Raw genomic sequence first — 19,314 nt, 5'->3', positions numbered from 1 at the left:
TTTTATGTACACTTATTATTAAATATTTTCTTGTGGTAAGAATAATGGCCTAATGTTGCATTTCTGTACTGGTTGAAAAAATGATAATAATTATTATCCAGGCACATAGCAGATTGTTTCACTTCAATATAGGTGAGTGGATAGATTCTTTGTCTTTGGCTGAAAGGCAATGAAGGAACCAAACTTTGCATGAGCTTGAATGAATATTAAGAGACACACTGAATAAATATTGAAGTCCCAGTGTTGAGCCTCTAAGAGTTACAACAATGTGCGTCACACTGATAATATACAAATGTACACTATGGTATAGGAGGACTTAAAGGCTTTGAGGCACTGAAAAGCATGGATAGCTTATTCAGAAAAGCCTTGCCCACCATTTCTATCGCTGTAATGATTCTTCAGTGAAGTGGTGCTCAATACTCTTAATGTAACAGTGGGCTAGGGTCTCAGGTTTACCGCGCGTAGATGATGAATGGTTGTAGCTTGAATTGACTGCATGACATAACAGATGTATCTGAGAGACAGCGAGGTTAAATCATTAAGGTGCATCTCAGCTCTTGGCTGTGACAGAAGGGCATGCGGCAGATGTATGGCAAATCAGTCAAACTCTTCCCTCGGAAAAATGCATATAGGAAGCAGAACACACCCGCCTGGTATTATTGTGGTTAATGACATGACATAAGATCCAGGCTGTCAGTATAAGTGCCCCCAAGAGTCTTGCTCTACTACCCTGTTTGGAAATGTCTCTCCCTCTTTTGCTCCAGTTAATTATCCAAATGTATACATCAGTAGTAACAAAAAAAAAAGTCCCATAATTTAATTGTAAGGAAAGTAGAATTTGAGCTTCACGTTTTGCTAGCAGTCGTTCGTTTTTTGATGCGTACGATAATGCATCGACTAACTATCAGCCAGGATATAATTTTGCTTGCTGCAATAGTATGCGTGCTGTATTCCATATATAGACATGCTGTAATCTGTTTTAGCTAGCTACTTAAAGTGGACCCATCCATGAATGAATGATTTTTACTTCATTTTGTTAATCACTTCATTATTTCTAACAAAAAAACAGTGACTTTCTTTGTAAAATGACACACTGAAATGCACTGCGATGGAGTGCCGCCCTGCTCAGGGTATATTCTGTCTTATGCTGATCCCACCACCCCGGATAGAGATCAATATACAGTTATGCATTGGTTAATCAAGACTTCAAGACTTTTTATTGTCATTGTACAGTTGCCTGGACAACGAAATTAGCTAGCAAGACCACAAAGATGCAAGAAAGTGTCAGTACAAGATATAAGAATAAGAAACACAGTATATACAATGTATAGGTACAAGAGACATTGGTATACATTCTGAGAAACGCATTGTTAGCCTTTTGTCATTGTGCGAGCGTCACAGTGTAGGCTAAAGCAAACTTTTTATATATATAAGTAGAAAGCGTACGCTAAAATAACGATAAAAGTGCAGTATCGAAAATACCTAAACCAATAACTTAGGATTTTTTTCAGCTCCATTTATACTGTAATATTATATAATACTGTAGTCGTATATGCAGTCCTTCATTGACCAAAACATCTTTATGTGGTACATGACAGTATACAGACTTTTTCACTCTGCCGTCCCTTCAGAATTTTTCCCAAATTTTCTATAAAACTCTGAAGAACTGGCTAACGGAAAATTCACACATGATAATAAATAATATATTAATAAATATATTTGCCCCGTGACCCTGACCAGGATTAGCTGTACCGATGGAAGACATTCGATTTTTCACTGTGCTTTTTTCCATTTACCTTTACAAATGCATTTTCTCAAGAGTATCTTACAAATTCATGACAGAAGCATAATTTGTATCATGCAACATTCAAAAATCGGACGTTAATAAAGAATAGGAAAATCCGTGTATGTTCCTGCATAGCGACAGGATGTGTTCCCGCCAGTCAGCCTTACTCAAACAGTGTATGTTTCCCATGTGTTTTCAGCTATATGCCAGTGGGTGGGTTGGCCTTTTCTTTCGGTTCTGTTCCAGATGGACCTCTGTTTACACTGTGGGCTTTTCAAGGACTTTCCTTCAAGAACGTATCTCAAAGTTCAACCATAAAAATCAATAAACAATACATTACGAGGTCTTAAACACACACCAGCAACCAGGAAAGCCTGAAAAAAAATATCCCTTAGGCCTGAATACAAATTGCATGTCGTGAATGAGACACATGTTCCTCCCCGGGGATTTTTTTGTATGAATCCACCAAAAGCATGACTATTTTTCTGAACTGTGCATATTTGTCCATGTCCAGTTTGTTCCAATATATAAACATGCCTCATTTCATGAATAGTTCAGTTTTTTTCCATAAAAAGTAACCCTGAAGTAAGCAGAAATCATGTTTAATGCAAATATGTTCTGTTTCTAGGGTATCTAAAGTGGACCAAGGCAGAAGATATTGACATTGAGACACCTGGGTCTATATTAGTGAACACTAACTTGAGGGCATTGATCAACAAACACACCTTTGCTTCATTACCTCAGCATTTCCAACAATACCTCTTGCTTTTGCTACCCGATGTTGACAGACAGGTAAGTAAAATATAATCCCAAGGTTTTATTCAGTTTCTCTGTCATGACCCTTCTGTTGTCAGATTCTCAGAAACACAAGTGTTGTTCTGTTTTATTCATATCATAGATTTATTGTGCCCATACCAGTGCCGACTTTCAGAACAAGGTTAATCCAACAGCCTTACATTTAAAATAGCAATTGTTGAATGGAGGGCTGTACATTGCCCATTTTCCCATTATGTCACATATTTATTTCATACATCATACACAAAATTAAAAAGTCAGAAGCCAAGCGGAAAATTTTCTATGACCCGTATGTCCTTTTGTGACGCGGAATGCAGGCAGTTCTGTTTAGGTCATCCTGTTTTTGTTTGTTATCGTCTGGTATGTCGCATTGGCATATTCACATCAGTGCACAGTTGTTGCATTGACAACAGATTTCACTGAGTTGTGCTAGTTGTAATTCCTTAATTAAAACAGCAGTATAATGCAAATTAATTAATTATTACGTGATTGAGCAGACTGAATAATAAATAACTAAGTTGAGGGTGTTCAAGAGTGTAACCCTCGCAGTTGGTAACTGATTACGTGTCATAACACAATGAAGAAGAATTTTAAAAAGTCCAAAGAACGGAAAAAGAATTTGTATCAGTTAGCTGGAGGTCTTACAAGAGTGTCCAGGGAAAATTAACAAAAAAATATCGGGTAAAAACAGACAACAGGGATCTTGTTTAGAGATATTCGATACAGCTCCACCAGATCGTTTCCACTTTGTAAACATGGTATGCACACTGCTAATCAATCATTAGAATACCCAGTGGGAAAAGAGAATCATCGTATTGCTTATCTTTGAAAAGACGTTCTGAGCAATAGACATCTGCAGCAGAGAGCTGGGGTAGGAGCTGATCATTAATAATTTTGGTGATCTGCAGTTGAGTAAGAGCTAATGTGGCCATATGGTGCAGTCTGTTTGGAAAGTTGGTAAGCAGGCAGTTTAATGGTGTTTTAATCATGATAATTTACCAAGATGTAAGCAATATCTGAACAGCCTGTTATGAGCCGGGATTATCTTTAGATTGGCGCAGTTTATGCTTATGTTAAGGGTTCTCTTTCTTTACCTTGTAATTCTTACAGTCTTCTCTGTCTTCACTGTTTTCAGCAAAAGCACTATGAAATGATATTTTTCTCTGTGCCAAAGAACTCTTTAAGAGTTAATCTCATACCAGCTTTGAGATTATTTGCCTAATCGGGTAAACATTTAGGGGCTCCCAATGAATAACGGTTATTAATAGTAGCCAGATTAAATTCTTTTTGAGTGGCAAAAAAAAACAAAATAGAAAACAATATATAGTCCAGCTTGCAAATATGTTTTGAAATCCTCCTAAGGATGACATTAGCTTTAAGGACAGAAGAGCAGAATTGTTTTTGTGCAAAATCCAGCAGAAATTTCCAGATGGTGGGTACGTGAAATGCAGCGCCTGTAAATCTGTAAATGTACAGTGTTCTTCTCGAAGGTTAAACGTAAACTCCCACTGTACATATGAAAAAGCCACAGTCAATGACAAGATTAGGCAGTGAGTAATGGAACGGGTGTGTGGGTTAGCTCAGGATTGGCACTGTACTCCTCGCTCAGTCCATCAGTACGTCAGACCGTTTATGTCACCGAGTGTATGTTTGTATTTCATCTCTGTTGCTTTCAAATTTGAAATGAAACCATGCTTTATTTCTCAGATGGGCAGTGATGGAGTGGCACGTCTCTGTAATTCAGCCCTAAATAATGAGTTCTTCGCCTACGCCGCCCAAGGCTGGAAACAGAGGTTGGCAGAAGGTAGGCTGTAGCTACTATTTATTCAGCAATCTCCTGAACAATAACCATGTTACTCTAACTGCATATATTCTTTCTGCTCATATTTCACAAATAAAATGTACAAGCAGTTATACTATAAAATGGTGTCCTATAGGCAAATGTAATGTACTTGCCTTCAGTTAATTCTAATATAGTATTCTTCCAAATATGATTGCTCCAAGGCACTTACACAGGAGCTACTCAAGAAAATATTCATAGCATCATATGCACAGATATTGTGCAATTTTAAAAGGCACTTACAAATATATTTATGTTTTTTATTTAGCTGACATCTTTTTCCAAGGCAACTTTTAACTTTTAACTGTCCATGGTTTGCGCATTCAAATATCTTTTATGTTTCCAGCTGCAATGTAAAATATCCATATCAAGTACGGTTGTACACAGTGGTGTGTGTTGTGACATTGAGGACTGTTTGGCCTGCTGTACTTAAAAATGATCCCCATTGGTCATTTTAACCTTATAATGAAGATGGGCTATACAGGGCTACTCACAAGTAGATTTATGGGCTATACAGGGCTACTCACAAGTAGATTTATGGGCTATACAGGGCTGCTCACAAGTAGATTAATGGGCTATACAAGGCTACTCACAAGTAGATTTATGGGCTATACAGGGCTACTCACAAGTAGATTTATGGGCTATACAGGGCTACTCACAAGTAGATTTATGGGCTATAGGGCTACTCACAAGTAGATTTATGGGCTATACAGGGCTACTCACAAGTAGATTTATGGGCTATAAAGTGCTACTCACAAGTAGATTTACAGTAGAATTGATAGTTTCAGAATATGTATATTAAAGAATGATACAGTAGTCGTATTCAATACGAAACATTTTATTATAACATTGTTACAGAATTGGAAAAAAAATAATGAAACGGGAGGTAGTTACAAGGCATCTCTCAGCCCTACTCTCATACATCGTTTTGACAATTGTTCTTTGGAGTGATCTGTTGTACAAAGTAACTTAAATGAAGATGTGAGCTAATGAATAGCTGTTATACTGAATTAAGCAGAAGTATAGCTTCTAAACTATTATTTATTATGATATAAGAATACCACTAAAAATCTTAAGAAATATTTTGAGCTCAAGAGATACTACAGCTTCAAAGGCTTTTTTTGTACTTAAATCCTCACCACTAGGCTTATAAAAAGCAGCAATACATTGGTCGTCTTATGAAAAAAAATGTCAATGTAACCATGAAATTAAGGCTTAGAGACATTATTATTACTGCTATATATTATTATTATTAGTATTTATTTTTGGTATTTATGTAATTAGGAAATAAGGTTTAATGTATGGTTACAGGTGAATTTACTCCAGAAATGCAACTACGAATCCGACAGGAAATGGAAAAAGAGAGGAAAACTGAGATATGGAAAGAAAAATATTACGAAACTTACTATGGGCAAAAGTAAGTGTTACACATTTTTCCTCTTCTATTTAATGTTTTTGTACCAGATGTTATTTTATCATGTGGCATTGTGACTTATCTGGCCGGGTGTCCCCCTGCCCTGTGCCCTGCGATGGACTGGCATCCCGTCCAGGGTGTCCCCCTGCCCTGTGCCCTGCGATGGACTGGCATCCTATCCAGGGTGTCCCCCTGCCCTGTGCCCTGTGATGGACTGGCATCCCATCCAGGGTGTCCCCCTGCCCTGTGCCCTGCGATGGACTGGCATCCCATCCAGGGTGTCCCCTGCCCTGTGCCCTGCGATGGACTGGCATCCCATCCAGGGTGTCCCCTGCCCTGTGCCCTGCGATGGACTGGCATCCCATCCAGGGTGTCCCCTGCCCTGTGCCCTGCGATGGACTGGCATCCCGTCCAGGGTGTCCCCTGCCCTGTGCCCTGCGATGGACTGGCATCCTATCCAGGGTGTCCCCTGCCCTGTGCCCTGCGATGGACTGGCATCCTATCCAGGGTGTCCCCTGCCCTGTGCCCTGCGATGGACTGGCATCCTATCCAGGGTGTCCCCTGCCCTGTGCCCTGCGATGGACTGGCATCCTATCCAGGGTGTCCCCCTGCCCTGTGCCCTGTGATGGACTGGCATCCCATCCAGGGTGTCCCCCTGCCCTGTGCCCTGTGATGGACTGGCATCCCGTCCAGGGTGTCCCCTGCCCTGTGCCCTGTGATGGACTGGCATCCTATCCAGGGTGTCCCCCTGCCCTGTGCCCTGTGATGGACTGGCATCCCGTCCAGGGTGTCCCCTGCCCTGTGCCCTGTGATGGACTGGCATCCTATCCAGGGTGTCCCCCTGCCCTGTGCCCTGTGATGGACTGGCATCCTATCCAGGGTGTCCCCCTGCCCTGTGCCCTGTGATGGACTGGCATCCTATCCAGGGTGTCCCCTGCCCTGTGCCCTGCGATGGACTAGCATCCTATCCAGGGTGTCCCCTGCCCTGTGCCCTGTGATGGACTGGCATCCCATCCAGGGTGTCCCCTGCCCTGTGCCCCTAAGTGAAATAGACTTCAGGCCCCTTTGGAACTCTTCCAGGGAGTTGAAAGATTAATAGATGCTACTTCATGTCATAAAAAGTGAGAATTGAATTGTTGCACCATCATTGCCGATAAAGTGATAAATATTTGACAGTAAAGTAACAGATGTTAAATATTACCTTAAAATGTGAAATTGACTGACTGTCGAAATAGCCACTGCGCTCTACTGTAGCGTGGTGCAGTGTTATTCTATTCGCGGTGCAGTGCTATTCTGTTACTTTTTGTTATTATGTGTACATGCCTATTTTAATTATGCATGAATGTCTTAGCAGATTGCAGTCTATACGATATGACTCCACAGGAGGTGAAGTAAAGGCCCATACTGGCATTGTTTAATTCTGAGTGCCTTTGACTGTGCTTCAAAACCACAGTAGGACCAATATTAATAATAATAAAAGTAGTCTTCATTCAGTTAAATGCAATAAATAAATTAACTGCATGCATCTTCCACTAAACTCTTAGGCCAACAGTCATACATGCTTCTACCTTTTGAAAATTACATAAAAATGAAACTATGATGTATTTTTGTATTGAAATATTTATAACGTTGAAATAAGAAATTACAGTTTACAAGTAATGCTTCAGCATTCAGTGAGAACATTTTCCGAGTCGCCTAATATCTCTCACAGTGGTATTGTTGGTTGCCCATGCTACCTCTCACTTACTCTTTATATGCAGTGCAATCTACTTGCCCTTCTCAATATTATCTGTGTCTACATGGATGCTCTTTTCATTCATTCACTGCTGGGGGCTTCAGGAAAGGTACTAGGCAGTTTCCGGATCGTTCTGGATGTCCTGAAAGCCCCTTCCCTCTTGCTCCAGAGATGCAGTCTCTCTACTGGGTCCCTATTCTTTCCTGTGGCAATCACTAAGTTAGCGCACCCATTCTCGTGTAAAGCATGCCATTCCTCCACCTGTGACATGGACAAAATGTCCCCAAAGGGCCTGCAGTGTTGTTTTTCAATTTGCAGTTTTCTCTTTTCAATGCAGTGTGCAGTGCATGACACCTCTAGAAAGCTAATCATTTTGCAAACTGCACACTGATTGCTTTTCTTAAATAATCATAGATTATTTTTATGTAATTACTAGTTAAATTAAATTACTTGTAATATGAAGCTGTTTTATATGATTTGCACACTAAAGGGCTATATCACTATGTATTAACTTTACAATTACATGCCAGTTGTGAAAGTAACATAAAGAAACGACCTCCCCCCTCCCCCAGTCCAGTTACTGGTTATGGTGGTATGGACTTTGGAACAGTGTGTGGGCATCCCTGTTTTAGGAGAGGGTGAAAAGCCTGATGCTCTAGCTTCACATTGCATGGCAGTTACATTTCTTGTAATTCAAATACAAACCTGATTAGTAATGTAGCTCATTTATACATCTTCTTTTGTCTATAAAGTACCATTATGCAGCTGTTATGGTCCAGTGCATCAGTCATTTCTATTGAAGCTCTTGCAGTTGCATTACACCCAAAATGCTAGCATGGCAGTATAAGGTTTCTTTTACCTGTTGTTCTTGTGGTTTGGGTTTCAGTGAGTTTGTCATAGCAATTAATCACGATGATGAATATTCTGCTTCTGTTCTGAGGTATTCTCAGAATGGTAATACAGTGTTAACGATTGATTTTCTTTGTTTCTCCAGATCAGGCTTGACTGAGAAAGATTCACAGAGTTGTGTACCTGACTGTGATGAAGATCAGGGAAATACTGATGCCGAAGTTCCAGCTTTCATGCAGACGGCTGTAGCAGCTGAGAAAATTGAGCTGAAATTGAGTGACAGTGCATGTGTTTGTGAAGATAAGGACATACCGAGTGGTTTCAATATGGATGTGGCATCAAAACCATTATCTGTATTGCCCACTGTGGATATTGTACTCTCTGGATTCCCTGAGATTTCTGAAGAGGCGGTGATCCAAGAGGAGATAGCAGAAGAAGTGGAACCCAATTCCTGTACATATATCGATTATCCTGATCCTCAGATTCACGATCCTTCTGAACATGTCAGCGCTGACTCTGTTAAGGAGAGTCAAACGATAACCCTTCCACTGAACAACGTGACTGCCCTCCTACAGCAGCCCTCCTTAGAGCCGTCAGCAGAAATAATCAAAGCAATGGGTAACGACCCTGAAACATCAGCCGCGTCTCTACTGTCACTTCCCTCCACTTCAGAAACGGAGACTGATGAAATGTCACCACAAACGGAGGAAGATGCTACATTTGATAAAGTAGGTTCCATACGCACTGGACACAGTGCCCTTGTGGAGACTAACTGTCTGTCATTGTCCAGTGAAACAAAAGTCGAAAAGGACCTCCATAACACAGGGGAACCTGACTTAAAGCATGCTTGTGACAATGAGGACACGACAATGTCTGAGATAGTGGAGAGTGAAGCACAGGTTACATCACAAGCAGCGGATAATGTTCTAAGCAGTGAGCCAAATGTTCTACCTTTAACGTCATTCACAACTCACTTAGAAGAGGATGCAGAACTTGATGCCACAACCGGTGCCGATATTCTTGCTCCACATAAACCAAAAGACTCAACTTCTTATGATAATAAAGTATTACAATCACAGTTGACGTCAGATAACTCGGAAGACAGTGAGATTGAGTGTTTAAATCCTGACACTGAAGTTGTTTCTGTTCCTGACCCTGTTAATGAAGGTCATGGTGAGGAGACACCGATATTTCAACAACCAGATGAAGAACTCGATGAAACTGAAAGCGAAAACACTCAAGATGAAAGTCTGTCTCCTTTTTCTACGTCCAATGCAACGTCTGCCTCACCATTAGCTAATGACGCAGTACACCTAGACATACATTGCAATGGAAAAGCTGATTGTTCTGACAGTGTATCAGAACATCCCTCTGATGAGTTAGATTCTGAAGCATCACAGAATTTAGATGATATCTGCGAACCTGTGCCACAAGCTAAAGACCCAAAGCAAGAACAGAGCCTTCCTGATACTGTCTTAACCAAACCAGTAAATGAGACAAGATCACAAGAAGAGTTACACGCTGAAAATACACAACTTACGGAGAATACAAAAAGGACAGAAAACACCACCATTGCCTACACCATGAATAAATCACTGCCAGAAATAAATGTCTCCAAGCCAATATCATATGATCAGGTTGCAGACAAGACTGTAAAAATCAGTCCATCGCTAGATATAGTGAAGGTAAAATTGCACAAGTCATATCCAGGGAAGCAGGCACCCAGTACACAGGAAATGTTCCACAGGAAGCCAGGAGAGCTGAGCAAACCATTGCTGCTGGACTGTACAGACAGTACAGACACGGAGAATTCCAAGCGGAAGCCGGGAGAGCTGACCTCAGGGACGTGCAAGGAGAAGAGGGCGAGGATCGAGTGCAGCGAGAGCAGCCACACCTCCTCACCTGCAGGCAGCAGAGAGGAGGCGCCGAAGGAGGAGCCACGAGTGCCTCCTCTCAAGGTTCCGTGCCCTTTATTACGATTTAATTCCCAGAATAGCAGGCCATCATCAAGGCATTTTTCATTTTTCCTTTTAAGGTTTTACTTCATCAATTTTGCTGTATTATTTGTTTACCACTGAATTTTTATTTTGATTTCACCCCGTCGATACACTTTTTTTCCAATAGCACATTTATACAGTGAGAAAATAAGAAACAAAGCGTACCTCGCTGCAGCAGTAGATCTTTTTTTGTCTTATTGAGTGTAAACAGCTTCTTACAATATTGGCTTTATTTATGGCTGAATGCTGCTCCAAGTTGTTTAAATCTCCAGACTGTGCCTGATGTAAATTTTATGTTTTAGTACATCACAGAGAATCCGATAGGTGCTTATGACAACAGCCAAATCCAGAGATAGTAACATTTGCTTTCTGGTGATGCAATTAGGGTCTGCCTGTGGCAAGAACCACCTTGGGTTTGAGGAAATATAACATTTATTAGACAAAAGATAACAAATTAGTACTCGACAGCAAAAATCATATTTACAAAATTCTGATAGTCAAAACTGTACAGTACGTGAGCTATACTAAACAGCAATAGACATATCAACAATGGACCACATGTCTTAATTATCTATTGACAGGCATAATTAAAATGGCATAAATAAAATTGTCCGAGTGTATGCATTTCTATAAATCAAATAAAATAATGCAAGTGCTTTTTAAATGTTATATGCAATATTTTGTTTAATTTTCGTATTTAGCATTGTTATGAAAACAATGAGCAGTACATTTATCCGGACATAACCGGCATAACAACAAACCATACATTTGATATCATTTCAATCATCTATTCTAAAGTGGAACTTTGGTTCTCCATGGGTTTGTAAGGGCCTCGCTACCCAGAATGGATGAGCACTTATTTGAAATGGATGGAACAGATGTCTCAAGTGAAATGTGATTAAAATGTATTGATGTATAGCTAATGGAGAATAAATGGATCTCCTGTGACTTGAGTTCACTTTGTGACACTTCTTTACAGAAAAAAATGAAACATCAGTATGAGCAGTTTTTTGACCCGTATAATCTGGAGTCAGTTTAACTAGGACATCTACCTGTGAGGGAAGCTGTATGTGTGGGAGATCATTATGTGTGAAATGTCATAATCTAAAAATACTGAAACTGAAATGACTTACGAGAACTGAAATGGTAATCACACGAGGACACAAATGTAGATTAACTCTTCTTAATTTAATTGAATATTTCTCCCCAAAACTAAGTAGAATGCCTACATGAGAATCTGACAGACTTACTTATTTAAAAGATGCTCTTATCCAGTAATTGAGTAAGAGAGACAGTCCCTTGAGCAGTTGGGGGACAAGAGTCTTGCTTTGATATCACTGTGCTGCCCATGGGATTTGAAACAGCAACCTTCCAGTCACAGGAACAGACAGATAGAGCTAGTATGGTTATAGCTAAGACTACAGTCAACTCCACTACATGACGCCTCCCTCCTTTTTCGATTGACAGAGTTACCTTTTAACTCTTGCTGTGGCACATGTCATGAAACACAACATTATCGCGCGTTACTCAAAACACTTCATACATATAACACAGCAGTATGGTTAAGTTGCCAAAGGGCATATATCACCAAAATCAATTAACTCTTATCTCAAAAACAAATGATTGTATCAATTAATTAGCCAGTGCCACTAAAATGCACGTAGCTTAATCATCATCTAAACTACAGTAAAAATGTTTAGGCATATTGTAAAAGTGTCAGTGTAAATATGCTCCTGAGAGCCACAATTCTGGAAGATCGTTATTTCCCACTGACACTGAATGCCCATTTTTCTTTAGAAAACATTTTTATCCCTGTCAGAAATAACAGTTTCAACATCGCAAGGCTCTACATTGTAGTAACATTCACTGGCAAAAGAAAGCACTTGCATGCACTTGTAACTTATATCTTTATATCTTTACTGAAATGGTCTCAAGATGCAGTATATAGCAAATAAAAAGACACACAGCACAGAATAACACAAAAACAGCAAGAAATGCTGCCAAAATCACATTTTGTGGAAACCAGAAATACATTGATACTGTTTCACTGCAATTCATTAAATGTACTCTTGAATCATTCTGGTTGGTGAACTATAGTTTTGCATGTATAATTTCACTGGGAAACTACATAATCTATTTTCCATTTTGATCAAACAGACTTAACCGATAATTATGCTAAATGAAAGCTAATCAAGATCATTAGCATACAAGTACTAAAACATTTGCAATTTGTGGGAAACATGAAATGATGTAAAGCCATGCGGAAGTGACGTCATGGTTTGGGGGTTACACACATTATTTTGAAAATGTTAATTGTCGTTTGAGAAATGTGCCAAAGCAATCAAGAAAAACGAATACATTACCAACATAAAGAGAGACTTCTAACTTTCAGACAAGTCTAACTTTTTGTAGTGGTGAATAGTCAGATTTTATGTCTAAGACAGCTTTCCTTTGTTACTGCAATCTGTTCTCGTGCTGAATTAAAATCAACAATGTCAGCATTATGAAACTGGAGTTCTCATAAACCGTAACATTATTTTTATCCATCCGTTTCATAAGCACTTATTCTGGTCTGGGGGCTGCGGGCTGGGGGCTGGGGGCTGGGGGCTGGCTCCTCTTCCAGGCAGTGTAGGGCCCCATGCTATCTCTGCCCCCCCACCATGTCTGCATTGTCCTGTTTGCCCATTCCCAGCTTCTTCTCTGCACCCAGACCAGTATCGCTGCAGATCCTCCTCTTCTAGGGCTTTATTCCACCGTACCTGGCCCTTCCAAACCTGCCATTCTGCAAATTGAAAATTGGACTGTGCTTTCTTGGATTGGGGCTTTTTCCACACCGCTGGGGCTGCCTTCATGGTCCCAGCAAAGCAGATTGCTTATTCCGCGTCTGGCCCTGTGCCTTCAAATAACATCTCCTGCTGCCTCCATGTTCCTCTTCGGCGTGTTTCTTCACTTGGTCTCCGCCGTGGCCTCCATCTTTCTCCGGGCGTTCATAATGGATACCCTACTTATCTACACATTCTCTTGTCCTTTGTCATTGCCCACTCACATCACTCATAGGTCTAAATTTCCCCTGGTCTGCCCTCATACTCTTTGTCTTCCGCTGTCATTCCAATGCCACCGTGCCCTTATTCCGTCTCCCGCCGAGTGCTTACCCCTCTCCTCTGTTTTTACACTCACTTGCTCTGACCTTGTTTTTCATGCTCTCTCGCATTAGTTTACTCCCCATTTGCTTATGACCCTTTCATTTCTCTCAGGTCCCCTGCATTTCCTGAATTTTTTATGAACTTTCTTGTTATACAAAAGTGGTTTATTCCCTGGTTACCTTTGCTGTCTGCACCCTTACAATTACTTGTCTACTGTCATTTATTTGTATATTTGGGGGTCTGTCAAAGGCAGTTTTATGCAAAAAGTGCAGCAGACAGTCAATGTGCCTCTTGGGTTGTTTACATGATTAGACCTGCAAACATTGTTTATTTGTTGATCATGTTGACATCTCAATAACACATCCCATGGCTCTCCCTGCTCAGCCATCCAAAAAAGCCCAACTTGTCTTCACAAACAAAGCCAGCATTGTGCCTTTTGAAAGATACTATTGCATTTAAAGTGATTCCTTTACCTCCTGTGTAATGGCAGCTTTATTTTTCAGTGCAGTCGTCATTACTATTTTGTGCCGTGTTCTGTTACGTGAGTAACATTAGCCTTGTTGTTTTTGGTAATTACATGAAACTGCATGCCGAATCTCACCAATGTACCGTCAAGCGTTATTCTTAAACAATGATGCATTCATATATTAAGAATGTATTAACAAAAGCATCTCTTTGATCTGAAGTGGCTTCCTTTTGTGAAAACCTCTGAGCCTGTACAAGAGAACACCCAATGCTAAAATAACAGTGGTGCTGCTGGTAATACAAAGGGGGTAGGAAAAAGACTGCAAACAGACTGGATCGCACAAAGGGACCACCTCTGAGAAGCAGAGGTCTTTGGGGAAAATGTTACAATATGCAGTTACAAAATTTTAACAAAATGAATCTGCAGTCATTCAAAAAACAATATTATGTGTTATTGTTGTTTTTGCTACTGCTATGTGTTTGTAATTTGTATTTTAATATTCTTCTATGTGTTTGTAATAAGCTTTTCCACAGTCCATATTTTCTGTTTGTCATGTAGAATGGTGCCATTTGGTTTAATGAACTTTAGATAATTACATTTTTATAACCACGGCAATGAGTGTATGAATTAACAGCACAACTGCGTTCAATAGGAAGGAGTGTTTTTCAAATTATTACAAGCATATTAAGCTCTGAATGTGTAATATCGTAATGAAGTTGATTTTCTTTTCCCTCTAGATCCAGCTCTCCAAGGTCGGGTTGCCGTTTATTATCAAGACTCAATCTGTGTCCAAGCCAGAAGCTAAACTTTCTTCTCCAGGGAGGAACCTTGGTGCCAGGACTCTGGCAGATATCAAGGCCAGGGCTCATCAGGCCCGCGCCCAGAGGGAGGCTGCAGCCGCTGCAGCCGTCGCTGCAGCTGCGCATATCACTGCTTCGGAGGGAGGACCCCCTGCTGATGGATGCAAGACGCGCACACTAGCCCACGTCAAAGAGCAGACCAAGGTGAAGCTTTTCCCTAAGCATCATGCCCGGCCTCAGGTTCACCATCACCCTAAGGGCACCAAGCAGTACAATGCAAAGGAGGACCATCATTGCTTAGAGCTGCCATTCAACGTGACCAGGGATTGTGCAGCTGGTGTCATCATCGCCAACCCCAACAGGAGATCTCCCAGTGAATGCCTCACACTCGTTCAACTACCCAGTACCAATTTAAAACCGTCCGAAAGCCAAACTGCCATTCCAGCATCCGTAGTCAGTGTATCGGTGCCAAATTCTGTTCGCTGTTTTCCGGTTCACCAAAATTTGAGTAGCGTATCCCAAGCTAGAATGACAAATACTGAGGATTCAAGAGCAAAAGAAAGTGCTGTTTGTAACAGTCAGGTACCAGTGTCTACTCGTCTTTGTTCCATTCCGCCCGGTCCCTCAGTTCTTGTATCTGTTTGTAGTTCTAGCCTGCAAAGTTCGGTCTTAAAAGTTTCCCCTTCCAGTGCCAAAACCTCAATTCTGAGCTCATCACAACGAGCTGTCTTACCAAAGTATAACCATGAACTTCCATCTGTGATTCCACAATCTTCTGTTTGTCCTTCCACGAATACACAGCCTTGTTCATCTCTTGGTAATGGGAACCAGAGCCACATGGGCCAGATCAGAACCTCCTCAACCTGTGCCACTGTTGCAAGACCTACATCAAATGGGTTCCATTGCTATGTACCAGAAAGTATCATGTCACATGTTCATGAGAAACCAAAAATTAACTACCAAGACCACCATGCCTATCAAGAGAATGGAGATAAGCTTCAACGCTTTCAAGTCACAGCTCATAAAGACAAATCGGTAAATCAAAAGGAGGTAATAACAACCGAAGTAATAAAGACATCTGCAACTCAGAAAGACATATTTAAGTGCAAAGAGTTGCCTCCAGAAGATTCTGTCTCAAACAAAGCTATTCCATGCAAAGTGATTGTAGATCATACTTCTGCTACATATCAGAATTCCCCGAGTATCCCTGTAACCCAGCACAACCCACCAATCAAAGGTGTTAAAACAGAAACTGTTCTCCGCCTACAGGAATCCATTATGAGCAGAGCTGAGTCATTTCGCCAGAGAACAGAGCAAAATGGCACCTTCAGTGCTGCTTCCAGAGGGAACCATAAAACAGTGCATGGCACATATGGTGTCCTGCAGAATATCCCTTTATCTCAACAGGTTAGCCACAGGGAATCAGACCCAGAAGGAGGAGCTGCTAATCTCATATACAGCTCTTTACTCTACAAACATGCCGAAAAAACCTTGGCTATAGACCAAGACATTGAATCAAAGACATGGCCGAAGGGAAACAAGAATATGAGCACATTAGTCATCCAGAAAACTCATCAAGAATGTAACCTTAAACTATACATACGAGAAAGCAAGGATGAGACGACTCCCCACGTTTTCCCCAAATGTGGAATTTCAAAAGCAGAAGTCCGCAACAGTGACACTGGGGACTTTAAGGAGCCATGGAATCCTCGGCAACACCTAGCTCCACGTCATCCGGATGACAGGCAGTGTTCACTGGCTGCGGAGAACTATAGAGTGGTTTCTGCTGGTAGTGCGTCCAGTTGTCGTCAGTCTTCAGTGGAAGCCAGCAATCCGCTGGTGACACAGCTGCTGCAGGGAAACCTGCCTCTAGAGAAGGTGCTGCCTCAGCCTCGACTTGGAGGCCAATTGGAGATACACAGGCTTCCTTCACCTTTCCACACTAACTCTCTGCGTAAACCCATGGTTTCGGAGAGGACTGCCATGGAGAACGCTCAGAGCTGCCTCAGCCACAAGGGAGGGGTTCATAGCCTGGCCATGGTGGGTCAAAGCCTTCTCCAACAGCGAGATGGCAATGCCGGTAATAAGGTGACCACAGCCCTGGCAGAGCTGGACCTTTTCAAACCCGATCCAGGAAAATCAACTGTGGACGGCGATAACAGGAATTCCTCCTGTTCCTTTGGTGCTCATTTACATGCACTGGACGTGGGGCAGAAAATAGCGCAGGAGTGGGGGGGGAGGAATGTGAGGCAGAGGAGCATCACGCCCAGCCTCGAGATCAAAGAATCAAAGAGGCCCCTCTTTACCTGCAGCTTACAGAAACGAGTATCTGGTCTCAATAAAAACAGCAGCTTCTCCTCTGAAAGTGATACCTCCCAAAGGCCATTTTACCCACCAACAACTGCAGGCAGGGACTCCAGCCTCCTAAGTGCTCCAGTGCAAGCCTGCAAAACAAGCCCATTTGTCTGTGCCGATCCAAACAAATTAGTGCTCAATAGGAACCAGGGACAAAACGGTCCGGAGTCAATGACTACAGATCAATTTAAAAAAGGTGCGTACCCGACTAGTCTGCGGAATATGCAGGCTGATTATTTTGAAACTGTCTCACAGAACAAGCCTTTAGCCCATTCAACAAATGCTCTGCCAAAGATCCAGTCAGATCAAAGGCAAGCGGCCGGAGTCATGGAGACGAACAGGAATCTGAACTGGTTAACTTCTGGAAGTGTTTGCAACAGAATTAAAGTGGAGCCAATTTCTTTTGATGAAAATTTAAACAACAGCTGTGAAATTAATAGCAAGCAGGCATGCTATGAACAAAATGACTGGACGAAAAACTCTAAGGTTCCTCCATTCGTTGCCCCTGAGCAACAAAAGGTTTTTACGCAGCAGTCTCCACGACTAGATCCTCATCAACAAGCGTATAGCAACTACTCCTCCATACACTTCAGCAACGGGAAGCTGAACAGAACGGCTTCTGTTATAGAGAGGTCTGTGGGAAATCCCAGACTCCAGGCTACACCTGTGTCTAGTCACAAATTTGCCAACCAGAACAGTGTGGATGAACTGCAGCTTAAATGCTCCTGCAAACTGAAAGCGATGATCGTTTGTAAGGGATGTGGTGCCTTCTGCCATGATGATTGCATAGGGCCGTCGGAGTTGTGTGTTGCTTGCCTCGTTGTTCGATAACTTATATAAAGATTAGATAAGTCTTAATTCCATAATTGTAAATGATCAAGAAACAGTGTCATTTCTACAATAAGTATTGACTATGTTTAAGTTATTTTGATTTTTTTTTTTTTTTTTTTTTTAAAAAAAGCTTATTTGTGTCAACCTCATAGTTACGGAATATTTAACTGTTTACATGAAATGAAAGTAATGTGACTGTTAAGCTATGCCGTGAGGCAAAACCAGTATTTCAATTGCAACTTAGCCTGAAGACATCTGGTGCTGTACACAGAGATAGCCATCAAGTTATGCACCTCAGCTGACGAATAATTGGACCATCTTGATCCATAAAATGTGCCTGTGTATTCAAAAACTCATTCTGGAAATATCAGCATTTAGATGATTCAATATGAGCCGTTATAGCAATTACACTCTGTAACTGAAATAAGAATGTCGTGTTTCACGTTTATGATGAAAAGCACCAATGAAATACATTCCCGTTCTGTTTCTAATGGTTGCTTCCGGAACAGTTATTTAAGGGAAATTTGTCATAGGCTGAATTTAAATCTGCCAATCCTCTTCATTCTTAGGTTATTTAAACTTGCATACAATTACTGTCACTATCGCTGTTATAATTACTATTATTATTATTTTATTATTATTATTAGTGGAATAAAATTTATGCATACTTTGAATCATTCATTTGAATATGTTGTGTAAGACTTTGGCCAAGCCAGACTGTGTAGGGATACCAGATGTATAGATTTAATATGGATGTCATTAAAAAGGTTTTTTTTTTTCATTTCCCCCCAAGTCTGTGTTAATGCTGCCAGTGTTTTCTTGAGGGAAAAAATGTGATGATCACAGTTCACTTATGATACTATTATGATACTTGTTGTTAATTTTTCCTTTTATTTTTATACTTAAAGTTGTCAGGAATAATTTATGCTGAGCTAAATTATTGTCACCCATCATGAAGAAGAGCGTACAAAACCGTGGCTGGAATCTGGAGCTTTTGAAATAAAAATGTGAGGATGAGCTATACAAATGCTATGATTACTAGCATTGTACTATTGAAGCATAAACCACAGCTGGAAACCATAATGAACAAAGCATCATGCAACCATTTTCTCTTTGATGTTTAACATCATCCCACATATCTAGCAAAACATCTGTCCAAAACATCACTTGTGTGTTTATGTGGAGGAGAATAGTTCAGATCCAGAAAGAAAAGCTCCAAACCACGATTTTGTTTCTACCATCCAGTTGAATACTCTGTGCCTCTTTATTTTCAGCTGGTTGGTTGAAACAAAATCTTGGTCTG

General features: G+C 40.9%; 1 protein-coding gene across 1 annotated transcript in view; it reads left to right on the top strand.

Annotated features, from left to right (window-relative positions):
- LOC111854336 (ASXL transcriptional regulator 3) overlaps positions 1 to 19,038 on the top strand; it is a 79,074-nt gene extending 60,036 nt beyond the window's left edge. The window contains 5 exon segments of the mRNA XM_072710919.1: positions 2,415 to 2,578; positions 4,289 to 4,385; positions 5,733 to 5,838; positions 8,565 to 10,377; positions 14,763 to 19,038. Of these exon segments, the coding sequence (XP_072567020.1) occupies positions 2,415 to 2,578; positions 4,289 to 4,385; positions 5,733 to 5,838; positions 8,565 to 10,377; positions 14,763 to 18,011 (5,429 nt within the window). The 3' untranslated portion in view covers positions 18,012 to 19,038.
- The last annotated feature ends 276 nt before the right edge of the window (positions 19,039 to 19,314 follow it).

Source organism: Paramormyrops kingsleyae, chromosome 4, assembly GCF_048594095.1.
Source record: "Paramormyrops kingsleyae isolate MSU_618 chromosome 4, PKINGS_0.4, whole genome shotgun sequence".
Lineage (NCBI taxonomy): Eukaryota > Metazoa > Chordata > Actinopteri > Osteoglossiformes > Mormyridae > Paramormyrops > Paramormyrops kingsleyae.
The sequence above is the reverse complement of the archived record's forward strand: the minus strand, read 5'-3'. Positions and strand labels throughout refer to the sequence as shown.